At 33.2% G+C, this 17,033-nt stretch overlaps 1 protein-coding gene across 1 annotated transcript in view; it reads left to right on the plus strand.

The window, feature by feature from the left end:
- Nucleotides 1–17,033, plus strand: part of fws (Conserved oligomeric Golgi complex subunit 5 four way stop) — a 72,074-nt gene that overhangs the window by 48,799 nt on the left and 6,242 nt on the right. Inside the window, exons 9-14 of the mRNA XM_089096396.1 lie at nt 1,117–1,272; nt 4,363–4,496; nt 9,760–9,997; nt 11,766–11,894; nt 14,255–14,363; nt 15,357–15,560. Coding sequence (XP_088952522.1) covers nt 1,117–1,272; nt 4,363–4,496; nt 9,760–9,997; nt 11,766–11,894; nt 14,255–14,363; nt 15,357–15,560 — 970 coding nt within the window. The remainder of the gene's footprint in view (nt 1–1,116; nt 1,273–4,362; nt 4,497–9,759; nt 9,998–11,765; nt 11,895–14,254; nt 14,364–15,356; nt 15,561–17,033) is intronic.

Genomic DNA, 17,033 nt, shown 5'->3' on the forward strand with positions numbered 1-17,033 from the left:
CTTTATTCTGTCTGTGAGTACGTTAGGGACCATTTTTGTGCACACTTTCCTCATGCACAAATCCTGAGGTAAAATTTGGTGAACCACTGTTCTCGGTAAATTATCTCTGTTAGCCAACATCCGAACATTCAATCGTCTATCACTATTTAATAGTTTTCGCACATTTTCTACCGTATCATCAGTTTTGGTCGTTGACGGGCGACCTGAGTGCTCATCGTTGTCGACAGACTCCCTACCATCTGGAATCTCCTGTGCCACTCAAAAGTTCCATTCTGGAACATCACGTCATTCCGGTAGGCTTTTAAAGCATTTTGAGCGTATGCGCACCATTCTTACAGAGTTTGACAAAAATTTAGTTGCGTACCGTTTATCTGCATTCTGCGCCATCACTGTTCCGACTATTTTTTTTTTAACACGGTTCAAAAATAAGTTTCACGCAAAGAGAGCTCCTATCTCGACCACAGCCCCCAAGTGATTCAGCAAATCGACTCGCTTTCGCTGAAACCTCCCACAACTATTGTCATCGGGAGTAGTCATGCGTAGGCGCGCTGGGGTGGTGTAAAATATCATTACCAGAACCTTTGGGACAGGCCCTGTACCAGGAAAGAGGTGGGCCCTGGGATGCTATCCTGACAAACCTTAGTGTTTAATGGATGGACATTTGAGGGAAGAAAATCTGTTTAGAACAACACGGTGAGTATGACTGTTTAGAAATCTATCAAAAACCCCGAAGAGACATACAAAAATTCCTTGTGTGTGTTTCTTCAAAAGACCATTACGTGAGATTATCGAATGTTTTGCTTTGCCAGAAGAATGTATTCTTATCTTGTATCCCTGGGTGGGAACTTCGGTCCACATATGGTGTTGGGCATTTAGCTAGACCAATTTTGAGTGTTTCCTGCAAGATGCTTAGCTCACACATGGTATTGGGCATTTAGGCAGACCAATATCTAGCGTTTCCTGCAAAGTCCATACAGCTTATCCTTAGTAAGATTATTATATGTCAATCACTTTAAGAGCCATGGAATTGTGTTATTAGTTGTTTAAGCTTCAGTCAATTTTGTGTACCCTTTCTTGTAGGCTAAGTGTGAAGTATTTACCTTTATTGTTTTTCAGAACTGAACAATCTGTAAGAACTCTATTAGCTCCATTCCAGAATGCATACCTGTCCCGGTCACTATCCCGACTTTTTGACCCGGTTAATTTCATATTTCAAGGAGAAAATGTGCCCCTTGTTGATGAGATTGACACGCTAATTGCTGTTATTTTAAGGTACGAAACAAATGTGTTATTTTTCAGTGATTTCTGTCTTATATGTAAGATACTGTACAGGACACGTGTATAGTTGTGTTTTCTTGGGGGGGGGGGAGGGTAGATTCAGAAACGTAAAAATAGGTAATGGCAAAGTTTCAGTCATTTAGCTTTTCAATTATATATCTTAATAAAACTGGGGGTTATTGGAAAAAAAAAGCGTCTTCTAGAAGACGTTTGTAGATTGGGAGATGGGGCCCCCGGCTCCTCTTTCGAAATATAGAAATCCCTATGACTTCTCTCTTGAATATTTTCCATTCAATTCACCTACTTTTGTGAGGATTAATCAAAGGTTTCTTAAATGCCAAAAATTATAAATAGTATATCTCATCAATATGAACTAAATAAATTAAGTAAACATTAAAGTATTTGTGTTGGTCGTAAGTTTTCTCTTCCTTTTAAATAATCTTGTTTGGATTTTTGTTTGATTCTACCAGGTACATTTTAATGCGATTTGATTTTTGAATGGCTTTATTGTATGGTTTTTGTTAGGTTCCAAAGGACAAAAAAAACTAATTCACAGATAATAAAATATTGACGGTACAGTATAATTGGTAAAAATTAAGTAACCTTGAACTACTGTCTTCAGAAATGTCCTCTTCATCTGTTCTAGCGCAGAGTTTCTTAAACAGTTTTGGTTTTTTTTTTATCTTCTTTATATTTTGTTTCTCTTTAAAAATTCCTATGTTAGTAAAATCCTGGTATTAAGAAAATAACTAAAACAAAGCAACTAAAATAAAACAGGGTGCGATTTCTTCGCCAGAGTTGTTTCTTAATAGTATTTCCGAGGCGCAGTCCTAAAGTCACTACAAGCTGTATTCTAAGAGGAATAGATGTGACCATAATTGGATTTGTGGATGATATCTTGAATTTTTCTTGGCAAATAACATCCCTAGTCAGTAATTTTAATATCCTGTCATCTCAGTATGGTGATATTGGCCTTAGTTTTAATGCGTCAACATCAGAAGTAATGTTGTTTGATTGGAATAAATCTGTTCTACCTCACATTCGACTAGGATCCCAGTCTGTCGAGCCTGTGGAGTCAGTAGTATACTTGGGACTGCCCATCGGTGATAAACTGTCATCTACCCGTTCGCTAATCATCACACATATAGAGCGTAAAATTAGAACTGCGTATGGGGCCACAATTTCTTTGAAGAGAAATCTTAATAGGTTTTCACTGGCTATATTTTATAATGTTGTCGCGGTGCCACATATATTATATATAACACCATTTTGGAAACTTCTGGGTAAAGAAGATAAATTTAAAATCCGTAGAATTTTCTTTAGATATCTGAAGTTTCTGCTGCAAGTTCCACTGAGTAATTCGTACCTGATCCGGCGATACGCAGTAATTGATCCATTTTCTGTAGTTAATCAGTTGCTTGACAAGTATTGTGCTAAGTTGGAGGGTAGCAGCCATCCTTGGCTACCTCTACTCTCCTCACTTTGATTGATGTGTATTTGCTTTGTCTGTGCCATTAAGTGTGTGTTTTTTGTTTTCTCTTTTCTGCTATTTTTCCATCAATTTCTGTGTTTATGATGGGTGTAAAATAAATTCAATTCAATTCAAATTGATAATAAAATTGCAATTTAAAGAAAGTAACTAAATTTACTAAAGTGAAGGAACTAACAAGAAGAAACTAAAATAATTATCCTAAGATAGTAAAATCCTGATGTTGAGAAAGTAACTAAAATAAAGGTCTGGTGTAAAGGATTCCTCTTCAGAAGAATCCTTTTTATCACTATTAGTGCATATTTTTCATCTACGCTAATACAATTTGTGATTAAAAAATTAGGATTTATCCAAAAATTGAAGTGTCACATGAGTATTTTCCGTCTTTTTGATTTTGAGTTTCTCTATCAATTTTTCTTTCACAAAAGGTCCTGATCTGATGTAACATATTTTTAGCATCTCCAGACAATTTTTTCATTTCAAGTGGTTTTCGTAAGTCATTTTAAATGAGTGAAACTGAAAAATGGAAAAATAAAAAGGGAAAACAGAAAACGGAAAAAGAGAAACCGTAAAAATAACGAAACAAGCATGAATAAAAAGGAACCAAAACATTCGGACAGTAATTGAAAATTCTTGTAGGTGCAAAAAAATGTGAAAAAAATTGCAAATATGGTATAACCTAGGAAGTCCTTGGAAGTCCTTGCTTTTATGCATTAAAAATATGTTGCCGAATGATTCTAAGTGGATCTTAAACTTGGAATAAAGGTAAACAATTGTAATATGATTTTCAATTTGCAGCTTCGGAAGGTATTTAATACTAGTCTAAGATTTTGGGTTGTATGTCATCATTTTAGATTTAAATATATAAGAAAGTAGCGAAATTTGTCAAATTTTTCGCACAAAATCATCAAGAATATAAACTATCAAATAAAGATTAAAATCTTAGGAGTGCAATCCGCTAATACTGATTTTGTGGAAGAAACGACCTCAGTACAGTGTTTTTTGCATTTCCAAACTATGTAAGAATAACAATGCTTTTAATACTGGGACATTCAGGCAAATTTGCCACCACCGGTGATTTATCACCAAATTTGGTGATTTTTTGGTAAATTCTGGTGGCAATGCTATAAAAGTAGAATGTACTGTCTTTGGATGGCTAATTGTTACTTATCAGACTAGCCAATCAGGTGATTTATTAGGTGAAAGAAAAGTTATTTATTTTTGCCTTGAGTGAAAACCCTGCATCTAGGTAAATTTAGAATAATTTTTCTACTAGCTGCTAGGTAGAGCTTTCATTCTGGTTCCCTTCAAAATGTCACTGCCTCGGAGGCTTAAAGGTCATCAAAATCTGTCATTTTTCGATGGAATTAATTCTTTTGGATAGTCCAATGAGACATAAAATCGAAACTCTAAGGGCCAATTCATAACCAGTTCTTGGATCGTCTTTAATACCTTGGAACTTGGTAACTTAATGAAATTTTGGCAGTGTTGCCATTTTCCCAAAAACTCGTTTTGGGTTTGGCCAGGTTGGTTCGAAATTTTGTTTAAACACAATTTTAGTGCTGTTTGATAGAAAGAATATGATTGTTTTGCAGTGAGATGAAAGTTTCTGAGAAGAACCCGAGTTTCCATTTGCTGGTTTCAAAGAATATTATTAAATGTTTGAAACTCTTCAATGTAAAGTGTGAAACGCTTATAGTCTCTGACAGTAATGCATCACAAGTTACAGGTATTTGTCCTCTTTTAATTATTTTTCATTTGCACTATTTCTTTTAATTTCTGGCGAGAACCTTTCTCTTTCGTTCTTCTTTATATAATTACTTTCTTCGGTCATCTTTTTTGTGTCACTTTTTTGGCCACATTTACTGGTGTAATGTCTGTAACAAAAGATTATTATCAGTGAGTTCAATTCAAATGTTGGCAATATATCAGAGGGGGAGGTTTACCCAATCTAGGATGTCATCCTCATCCTGTATGTGTTTTTTTTCTTTACTTCTACTGAAATATAATTTAATATCTATGAAACAAATTTAGCATTGACTCTTTCTATTGTGTTGGTTTGTTTTTATTTGCCTAATGATAGAAGAAATTCACGATTCCATAAATGCTGATGCCTTTAAGGGAAGGTAGACAATGTTAGAATTTTCTGGTTTTTCAAGAGTAGGTGGTTTGGAGGTGGTTTTAAGAGTTGGTGGCCGCAGAAAAAAAAATCAAATATATTGGACAGGACAACGTCGAACGTAGGATTTGTTTGCAAAAGTTTTGTTTTCTTTAATTTTACTTAAATCTAATTTAATATCTACCAGACCAGTGTACCATTGTTTTTTTTCTTTTCAACTTCCATTAGACTGATACCTAAAAAAAAAGATATAGACGATGTATATATATATATATATATATATATTAGTATTCGAAAAATTCAAAACGGTCATAAGGAAATCTTTTCTTTTGTCTAATATCGGATTTTTGAAAATTGATAATTTTAATAAAAAAGCCCGATGGACGAATTTCTTTAGAATTACTATTAATTCAAGATGTTATAGCTTGGATATGGAATGTGATTTATTAGAATTTGTTCTATTTAATACATTTATAAGATTTAATGGGAATTTGTATAAACAAACTGTAGGTATTCCTATGGGTGGGAATGCGAGTCCATTCATAGCAGACCTGTTTTTAAGTCAATTAGAATACGAATATATGATAAATAAAAATAGCCAAAGCAAAGTAAAATATAACCTTTCAAATAATAAAAGATATCTGGACGATCTCTTAGTAATAAATTGTGCAGAGTTTATTGAGATTTCAAAAAATATTTATCCACAAGAGTTAATTCTTGAGCCTAGCTATGGGATGGGACACTCCGATCATTTCTGAGATTTAAATATTAATATTTCAAATAATAATATATTAGTTTTTAAATTATATAATAAAACGGATGATTTTAATTTTGAAGTAATTAATTTTCCATTCCTTGAAAGTAATATACATTCAAATATTACTTATTTGGCTTATTATTCCCAATTATTTAGGTATTCAAAAATATGCAGTAATTACACAGATTTTAAAAATAGATGTAAAAAGCTGAGCGAAAAACTGATCTTAAGAGGTTTTTCTGCCAGAAAAATTAGTTGGCAATTCAAAAAATTTAGTTTTATGTATCATGGACTTTTAAGTAAATATACAAAATATTATAAAGAAATACTGAATGATATTTTAATATAATTTCTCTTGCACTTTTCTTTTTTGGAAGTTTGAGTTTGTAGTGGTTTTCAAACAAGCTTGAGGATCTTTAAATTGGTAATTGGTTCCAGATACCAATAAAAGATACATCTGGACATGTCTTCATTTGTTCCAGAATGGTCTCTGCTCAGTGACCTCTGGGATTTTATTAAGGAAACATTGAAACACTTTTTGTATGTAATTTTTAATAGCTTGACTAGTATGCATGTATTTCACAAATTTTACCTGACATAGGGTTACCATATAGATCTTATGGTAGAGGTTCCACCGTGCCGGGTAAAGAAAGTAAAGCCTCAAAACCCGTTAAGGCAGGTGGTATTTCTTCTGATGAGCCCTAAATGGAAGGTTCTACTTGGAAATATTTTGCTAGATTTAAGGTGGTTTTGCTTGTAAATTTACAACGACTTACATTTATTGATGACGACTTAGCATGGACTTGGACATTCCTATTTGGTTGACGGTTAGGGTATACGGTTTGGTCCTAGGTAGTTGGATAGATGGGTAAGGTAAAAGCCTCGTTCAAGTGCACATTTGTCTCAATTGCTGGATTAGGACGACAGTTTTTTTTTTTTTTTTTGCCAAGTAATTACCTCTTAAACATATATATATATATATATATATATATATATATATATATATATATATATATATATATATATATATATATATATATATATATATATATATATATATATATATTATTTATATATATATATATATATATATATATATTATATATATATATATATATATATATATATATATATATATATATATATATATATATATATATATATATATATATATATATATATATAACCGCTGAATCATTTGAGAATGTAGACAATGATGGGATTTTCTTATTATACAGCGGTGGGTGGCTCATAGGTGGTTTTAGCAGTAAGTGGCCTAAAAAGCTCAAATATGTTGGATAGAACAACGACTAATATATAATTTATTTGCAATTTTTTGTTTAAATTTTATTGACATCTAATTTAATATCAGACCAATGTACCATTTAATTTTCTTAAGCTTTCATTTGACTGATAATCTAAAAAAAAATAACAATGGAGCCTTTAAGAGAAAGTAGACGATATTAGAATTTTCTTGTTTTCCAGCAATGGGTGATTGATTAGTGGTTTTAGAAGTAGTTAGCCTTTAGGATAGGTGACCGAAATAATCTCAAATAAATTGGATAGAATAACGTCTAACGTAGAACCTCTTTACAAAAAAGTTTTTTTTTATTGTTATATTCACATATAGTTTAATATCTACTAAATCAATGTGGTATTGAATATTTTTTATCGTCTCTTGTCAGCTTTCATTTGACTGATGGCCCAAAAAAGAGAATTAATGAAAAAAAAAATTAATGCAAAAAAAAACTAATAAAAAAAAATAAAAAATAATGCAATGATGCCTTTGAGAGAAAGTAAACAACGTCCGGATTATTTTTTGTTTTAGCGGTAGCTGGTTAAATAGTGCTTTCAGCAACAATTTAATAAATAATTAACATTTAATATTTACTTATTAAGAAATATAATTTAATACTTAAAAACTACTAAATTAATACTTTAAAATATAATTTAATTTACTAAATCCATCTGGCATTGAGTAGAATTTAATATTGTCAGCTTTCATTTGACCAATGGCTCAAAAGAAAAATTAATGCAATGATGCCTTTGAGAGAAAGTAGACAACGTCCGGATCTTTTTTTGTTTTAGCGGTAGCTGGTTAAATGATATACTAAATTAATACTTTAAAATATAATTTAATTTACTAAATCAATCTGGCATTGAGTAGAATTTAATATTGTCAGCTTTCATTTGACCGATGGCAAAAAAATAGAATTAATGAGATGACGCTTTTGAGAGGAAGTAGATAACGTCCAAATTTTCCTTTTTTTACAGTAGCTGGTTGAATGGTGCTTTCAGTAATATGTGGCTGCATAATAGCTAAAGATACATCAATAAACCTGTAGGGGATGTCTAATGTAGAATGATTTATAGACAAAAGGGATCTTTAAAACGTAACTTACATCTTTTAAATAGTCAGTTGTGATAATTTGTGACCATTATGACAGTTTTTCCAGTAAGTTCTATACAGTTTTCTAGATCACGCTCAGTGGAAATACAAATAAAGATTTACGTTATGAACACGTTAAGCTTTAATAACTTATCTCAATGAACTGTGACTTTTGTCAATGAGTATTTTATTCAAAGATCTACGATAACCACCTGTTATAGGCTTTCTTTCAATAATTTATTCGACGGTTTTGTATCAACCATAGAATTTTAACTAAACAGAAATTGTTTTAAATCGGTATGACGTGCGTCTTGGCCCTTTTGTGACTGTCCAAGTCGCTATCGACGCACTCCTTCACCATCAGGAACTTTCTCTGCCACTCAAAAGTTCTTGTTTCGGGGATATCACATCATTCCCATAGGCTTGCTGAAGCGTATACGCACCATTTCTACTGAGTTTGATAAAAATATGATTGCACACTGTTTCTAGCATTCATCGCCAACACTATTCTGACTGTTTTTTGACGTGTTTCAAAAACACACTTCACACCAAGAGAGCTCCTACCTTGACCTCAGGCAACTGAGCAACTCTGACTCGCTTTCGCTGAAACCTCCCACTACTGTTCCCGCCAGGAGTAGTTATGCGCTGGCGCGCTGGAACGGTAAAAAAAATCATTACTGGAACCTTTGGGACAGACCCTTTACCAGCAAAGGCGGGGGCTCCAGGATGCTGTGCTGGCGAACCTTAGTGTTCAATGGGTGGATATTCGATGGAAATAAACCTGTTGAGAAGAACATGGTGAGTCTGATTGCTTAGAAACTCCTCAAAAAACCCGAGGAGACAACCTCGGGTTGTTTACGACAACCATCTGTTACAGGTTTTTTTCCAGTAATTCATTTGGGGTTCTTTTATCACCCATAGAATTTTAATTAAAACGAAATTATATTTAGTAAATTGTTATGACGTACGTCTTGGCCCTTTTGTGACTCCCCGTGTTCAGTCAACGTTTTGAATAGCCTAGTATTTGGCTGTACATTCAAATTTATCGCCTACAGATATTTTCTGATTTCCATGCAGGAACTTTTGGAAGAAAACTATTTATTTCCTTATATCTTACTCAGTCATTATAAATATTTGATTGAAATTTTGCTTTACAAGACACGTAAAAAAGCGGTATGTGTGTGTATGTTTGTGAGGGGGGAGGATTAACCACCCTAAGTGTCGAGGTTTTTCTATACTTTTGTATGATTTTCTTGCTATATTATTTTTCTCGTATTTCACAATTATATTCATTGTTTTGCCATTTTGACCATTGACCATTTTGTTTTACTTCGACGTTTAACTATTCTTTGCCTTCCTAACGTACTGCAGATTGTGACAATTTAACCATTTGAAATTTTAACCATCATGACATTTTAACCATTCAACTACAGTTGAAAATATAGTTATTTAACATAAATAAGAAAGATGTAGCTTAGCCATCTGTTATTATCCAATAGGATTTATCAGAGGTATGACCTGCTTAACTTATAGAACTAAACTGTTGACATTGTAGAAAATAATGGACAAAGAAGAATACATGGTGAGTATTCTTCTATAAGTTTCTCACCCCAATGCTTTCTTTCTTTGTATCCGTTTTTCATAAGTTGATCAATGGTGCCCCCTTTTTTGTGAAAATTTAGTCTCTTGAGCTTGCTATTTTGTCTAGAATTCTTTTTCTCTTTCAGCCATCCCAAATGCAGTCCAGAAATCCAATGGTTTGGTGTTTGCTTTACTCATTTATTTTCGTGAATCTGTGAAGAAACACATTGATAGTCATCTATCTGAAGAATGCACAGAAGACTTTAATTCAATTCTGGAGATAAGCTCAAACTTGATGAGAGCAACCGTTCAACCGCTGCTTAATTCAATTTCAGATTCAGTGGAAGCAATCCTTTTGACGATGCATCAGGAAGACTTTTCCGCGTGAGAACTTTTCAATCCCTATCTGATAACCAACCTTACTCTTTATACAGCCTGAGAACCAACCTCACTCTTTATACAGCCGGAGAACCAAGCTCTTTATACAAGGGGCTTTTGTCAAAAAGCTGAAGGCACTAACTGTGTAAAGCTGAAGGCACTAACTGAGCTGAAGAACAACCTATATATATATATACATATATATATATATATATATATATATATATATATATATATATATATATATATATATATATATATATATATATATATATATATATATATATATATATATATATATATATATATATATATATATATATATATATATATATATATATATATATATATATATATATATATATATATATATATATATATATATATATATATATATATATATTAAATATATAAATGCTATATATGCTATATATTTTAAATGTAAAAGTTCCATAATCATTCTTGATTTTCAAGCCAATATATTTCCCTTGTTGTTCAAGCCAAGGTTTTACTCGTAGCTGTCCTCACGTTTAGGAAAAACTTTGATATGGTATCATTAACAAACGTGTATTAAGTCAAAAAGAGGTTTCTTCAAATGATAGTAAAGTGACATTAGAATATGGAACAAACAAAAAGTTAAAGAACAATCTGAAATAGCTGTAAATTCCCTACGACACGTGGGATTGAACCTGCATACCGTCGGTCAGAAGGTGCAGCTGTATCAAATACGTCATAGGAAGGCATTATTGACAATAATTCTTCTATAATTTTAATCATTTACTTTAATCAGTAAAAATTTAATGGCTTTGAATGGTGTTGATAGTTTAACTAGGATGAATGTAAATACATAACATGCTGCCTTTTTTTTATCCTCTTTTGTAATTTAATAATTGCTTCTGGAGGAAATTAAATTTTGAGCCCCGAATTGGGCTTCAAAAGATAAAACGGTTCTTAGTAACCCAAAGTTTAAAAATGTATTCCTAAAAAAACTGTTTAGCAGGAAAAATAGCCATTTATAACAGATTCAGAATTGGTAATTATTGTTTCAAGTATTCTCAATATTACAATGCTATTATGGAAACAAATTTGCTGAAATTTTAAAGAACCAGAATCCTCTAAAAAAATGACGTCAGTTTGACTGACATCATTGCTACAGAGTTTTTTTTTTCTTTTTAATGAAGATATGAAGCACATTTTGAAATTCAGGAAAGAAAATTTTCTTTTTTTTATTTTGCTCAATCGAAGTATGAAAAAAAGGACTTTTTTTCCTTTGCTCCTCCCAGAGGTGATTGTATCGAACCAATAGTCCTAGTCTTTTTATAAATATAGTCTTTTTAAGTGACTAAAGAAATTGGAGGCCAATTAGGCCTCCTTTTTTCCCAAAGTCCTTTCATATTAAAATCCGGTGTTGTTCTAAGCATGTGGCGATCTTTTTTAAAATTGTTGACTTGTTTTGAGTACGAAATTTAAAAAATCTGAAAAGTAAAAAATGAAACAATTTATTTTGAAAGTTTACTCATTTTAGAAATTACCACGAATTGTCCATGAGCTTTCTAATTTTGTATTACATTTTTATACTTATTCTGACCTTTGAAGTCCTTCAAAGGTGAAGTCCTTCTTCTTTATTTACATTTGAATTTTGTTTGTAAATTCCACCTAACTAAAACATTTCCGCGAGTTGACAGCAAATTGTTAGTAGCAGCTACCGTAGAAATAAGCCTTAAGTTTTATGTCAAAACACAATGCTACTCTAAACGCATGTTGGTATTTTCAGGCCTGTTAGACAGAACACACGTTCAACACCTCAGTGCTCTCTGTACTTGCGTGAACTACAGGGATTTATTCTTCGCGTCTCTAAGGACTATCTTAGCCTTTATGGAAACAAAGACGGTCTTCAACCTATGTAAGTATAGAATCATCAACAGTTATCTGTGACTATTATGCATCTAATCATGAAAATTCAGATTTTAGATACAAGAGATAGCCTTAATAAAGGGTTCTTTGATATATATATATATATATATATATATATATATATATATATATATATATATATATATATATATATATATATATATATATATATATATATATATATATATATATATATATATATATATATATATATATATATATATATATATATATATATATATATATATATATAACAAATATATAAACAAATTTTGGCTATATATTTGCACATTAGGGGGGTGAGGGTAAAGCATAGCATATATTAAACACGTAACCTAACCTAGGTACCTTCCCCCCCTAAACCCCAAAAAACAAATGTTAAAATATTGTAAATTCAATGAGAAACCACGCTCTTCGATCAATTTAGATAACAATTACCCGCTTTACGGGTCTCCATCACTGCATTCCTTCGATAGTCTATACACCTGTGTACCATTAAGCGCAAAAGTGCCAAAAGAAGTATTTTTGTTAATGATAATCCCCCCAAAAAGGTATTTATTAGAATCTACGGGGGTAATCTTCCGCCCTCAATTAATGCACCTGATTTTATTGCTACGTTGTAGGTTATTTATTGCTTATGTAATCGTGCTTGTACGGATAAAGAGGCAATTAGATATATTTCGTATCTGTGGGTATTAGGGAGCTTGATTTACTCTGGAAACCACTGCTTCGGGACGTGTGAGGTTAGCCTTCAATCCAAACAATTATATTTAGCTTGTTTACTCGCAAGCTCATTTTAATCGTATACGTAAATTTGAACATTATATGTGCTTTTTAATGTGATAGTTAGTAGTTTATACATAACTAACAGAATATCTATTTTATTTATAGTTTATACTTGCAAGCGGGTAAATGAATTTATTAGGTGTATATAGTACTTGGTTATTTTTATATACTGGGTGTCCCGCATAAAATCTTACATATCGACACGTTTTAAAAAGCCAATCTTTAGAACAGGAACATGTTTATTTAATACTAGTCTACCTTAGAGGGGGAGGAGGGTTGGGTGATGGTGATAATAACATGCATTCCAGGGGACACCCTTTTTTTAGTGGGCTTTGGAGGGGGGGGGTAACTTAGGAACTTCAATTTATACTCTTATTAGTTTTAAATTAATAACATCTTAAGTGTTTAGAGCATGGCCGTTTCCAGGATTTGTGCTCAGGGGAGGGAGGGCTATTAAACTATCAAAAATTTGTTTTATGCATTTTCTTTTACTTTTTAAGAGTCAAACCTGGTAATCTCTCCCCTGGATCCGGGCTTGGCTTAGAGTATAAATAAAAAACTGAATTTTGAGTAATTTTGGAATTTCAGATGAAAATATTCATAGAAGCTATAATACCTGTAAATACAATCTACTTTGAAAACTAAATTTCTGTCTCAAAATTGTTTTGGGATCAGGGGGAGGCTAATAGCATGGCAAGTGTTGGAAAATATCACGTTTTTAGGGAGACCGGAATGGAGTAAAACCTTTAGTTTTAAAATGGAAATTTTAGTTAGAATCCATCTATATAATTTTAAATATTTCGAATCTCTTAGAAAACCTAAGTACGTTCTGTCTGAAAACTATTTTATAAATGCTGTCATTTGAAGTTTCAAGTATTTGAGCTCGACCGAATTACCTCCAGGGTGCTCTCTCAATTCCTCACACTCACCCATCAGATGATCCATAGTCTAATCCATATCGCCACGCATAGAGCAAAAGAAAGGACCACCCTGCCCTTGCCTACTCCCAAAATTTTTTCCTTGTCCAAAGTGATAAACTATTTGCCCTGCATTCAATTTGATACACTTTAACTACTAGGCCGTTCTGGCTAAGTGGATGTGCGCTGGGTTGAGAATTCTTTGTTCCAAGGGGCACGGGTTCGATCCCTGGTGTGGCCAGTCATTTGGGTTTGGGATGCGGGTCAGTGGTGTGACTCTGTAAGCTTAGCAATAGTCAACCCAGCTCTAAATGGTTACCTGGAGAAATCTGGGGAAGGTAAGCAGGAAGGGTGTGCGAAAGCACAGGAAGGCTGGCCCCCAGTCCCCCCTCCATTGCACTTCCTGGCTGAGGGCCACGAAACGGAGATTAGCACCGCCGGTTTGGACCTTAAGGGTCTATTTCAGTCATACTTACTTAATTACTTACTACTTTAACTATTTCTTTCTTAAATTCACCTTAAAAAAAATACCCCAAGTGTTACAATATTTAGTTATAACACTTCATAATGGTGCTCTCTGTTGATAAAGAAAATCATGCAATTATAAAAGATAATTTAATAAGTAGTCTAAAATCATTCATTTCAGGGTGATCAACACTGCAAATCGTTGTTTTGATTTATTTTTGCGACATACAAGTTTAGTGCGGCCACTTGGCGAAGGGGGAAAATTACGTATGGCTGCAGATTTTGCACAGGTATGTATATATGTATATTTTTCTTTTTCCCTCAGTCTTGTGTTGATTATAGTTTGTGCCCAAGTAATGTCTGTTTTGCTCATGACATTATATATGCATCCATGAACGTCGAACCACGAATACATGCACATACATACATTGATATGCACATACACAGACGCGCACATTCCCATTTGAACACATGCAGGGGCGTCGTTTGGAGGGGGGCAAGGGGGACAGTTGCCCCCCGTAATAATTTGGAGAAAAATTATTATATAGCTTATGCCCCTTGACTATCCGGATATGGGCCCCTCTTGCCCCCTCCCCCAACAAAAATGCTGGAAATACGACCCTGAACATATGTAAACCTCCAAGTTCGCTTATTTCGCAAAAAATATGATATTGTCTGCTCAAGTAATGTCTGTTTGGCTCGCATACGCATCCATAAGCAAAAAATACGCACAGACAAACGCGTTTGCAAAATACGTGAAGGGGGTACAAAAGAACAGGTTTTTATTTTGCATGGTTCTCTTAAATGGAACTTTCAGTGTGTTTTTTTTTCTTTTATACTTGTTTCTCTTTTTTTTATTTTTCTGTAGTCCACATGCATTGCAGCGTCCACCAGTTTCTTTTAAGTTAAGGATTTATCTTAATTTAGAATTCATCCCATATAAAATAAGATGCGTTTTCGTCAAACTATAAAAATAACGAGTAGATTCTGTCAAAAATATAATTTGTTATAAAACTTAGGTTAATCTGGGGGAGGGGTCAGAATCCTTACTATTAACCAATTTTTTTCTGGAAAACCATTTTTGAGTTCAAGTTTCAATGTTATGGCATGTCCCCTGTATTTAATATCTGAAACAGAATTTTTTTTTCAGTAAACAATCATTCCAGTTTCCACTGATTTTCTTTATAGTTAAGAACTCACGTATTGTCAGGGCTGAAAAAGTGTTACCTCGTTTTAAAGCTAGTTTTGCGTAATTCTATCTGATAGCCTTTTTTTTACATTAGATGGAATTGGCACTAGCACCCCTCGGTTTGAAACTTAACGAATCAGGACAATCATACAAAGCTGTAAAAGCTTTTAAATCAATGCTATTCAATACTTTAGAGGACCTCGTTCAGTCTCCTTTAATTGGTGAAGTAGTGCCGTATAGCGTCGCCTTGCATTTTGCTTTCGCTCAGTCACCGCCTGTCTTAAAATCTCCTCATCAGGTCAGTCAATCGCTTATCAATATATCTTTTACTGTGTCTCTTTATATTCTAATTTCTTAATTTCTCTCGATTTATGAGAGAGATTAAATATAAATATAGACGATTTATAACCACGGGCAATCTATGAGCAGAAAAACAAAATAGTAATTGTGGATTTTGTCAGGGTTTTAGAATAAAAGCTACTGACTGAGTTACCAATCAAATCGGAATATGACCAATTTGAGAAAGCTGAGTCTTTTTTTCTTGACTATTCTAGCTTTGCATAGCTTAAATTAGTGACGTAAAACAGCCTACATATAGCCCACCTCGAAGATTATAAATAACAGAAAATTAGTTCACGATATAAATAAATATCGTACATTTTTTATTCTCGATAGATGGCATTAGCTTTTATTGGCTTAATATAACTGTGATGAAAAACAGATGCAAAATAACGTTTTACTCTCTTTTTTTGTAGTTTTTTTTATAAACTGCAACTTATTGCAATCGCAAGTTATTGAGTGACTGGAAAACTCGAAAAAATCCAAAATCCAGGGAGTATTCTCCTAATCCTGTATTTGTTAGAGCACTTGACACTTTGTGAAGGATTTCTGAAGATTCCAATTAAAAGAAAAAATCTGGTAGAACTTTTAAAGCTGAAAAACATGGACATAGTATTACGTTGGCAGAAACTGTCGAAACTCAAGTCAAAACCTGACGATTTAACGCGTTGCTTGTTCTCGTCCTTTGATGAGCATTTGAATTTCACTTCTGTCAACATGCAAGTACGATAAGACTAGAATCGATTAAAGTAACTCACTTCGGAAGAGTGTCTTGAAATCATAGGAATATCTTGCAAAATTAAATATATTGAAATAAATTATGTATGTTAGATCAGATAGTATAGCTCAAGTGAAAGGACTGGTAGCAAGCAGCATCGGAATACAAGAATTAATGTCTCGAGAGATAAAAATCTCAAGAGGTTTACACAACCCCCCAGAACCCGGGGGTAAGTGTTATTAATTATGCCACGGGTCATAAAAGGTTTTTTGTGGAAGGAATAATCGTATAAACCTCATCGGGGGCTCATTTTATTGGAAATTGAAAGTTCTAGTTCCTTTTTTAAGGGTCAAAAGGAACCGGAAGGTAATTTGCCCTTCTGCCCTTTTTACCCCAAATCCATCCGATCGAATTTTTGAGATAGCCATTTTGTTATAATAAGTCAAAAGGTCAAATAACAAAAACTCCAGGGTCAACACAACCCACCAGAGCCCGGAGGCAAGTGTTGTATGTTATTCCCTGAGGGCATATAAGGTTCTTATGCGAGGGCTTTGAAAATAGTTCAAAGATCAGATATGTCCAACCCCCACCCCCACTCAAAATACTTATGAACGCTGTTTTGTTCCAAAACTTAAAGGGACCTGACTCCTGGCCTGCTCTGCATGGCCCAACCCCTCCCCCACAAAAAAACTTGTTTAAGATATTTTATTCCAA

Source organism: Artemia sp. Qi Xiang Cuo, chromosome 11 (assembly GCF_049724085.1).
Source record: "Artemia sp. Qi Xiang Cuo chromosome 11, ASM4972408v1, whole genome shotgun sequence".
Classification (NCBI taxonomy): Eukaryota; Metazoa; Arthropoda; class Branchiopoda; order Anostraca; family Artemiidae; genus Artemia; species Artemia sp. Qi Xiang Cuo.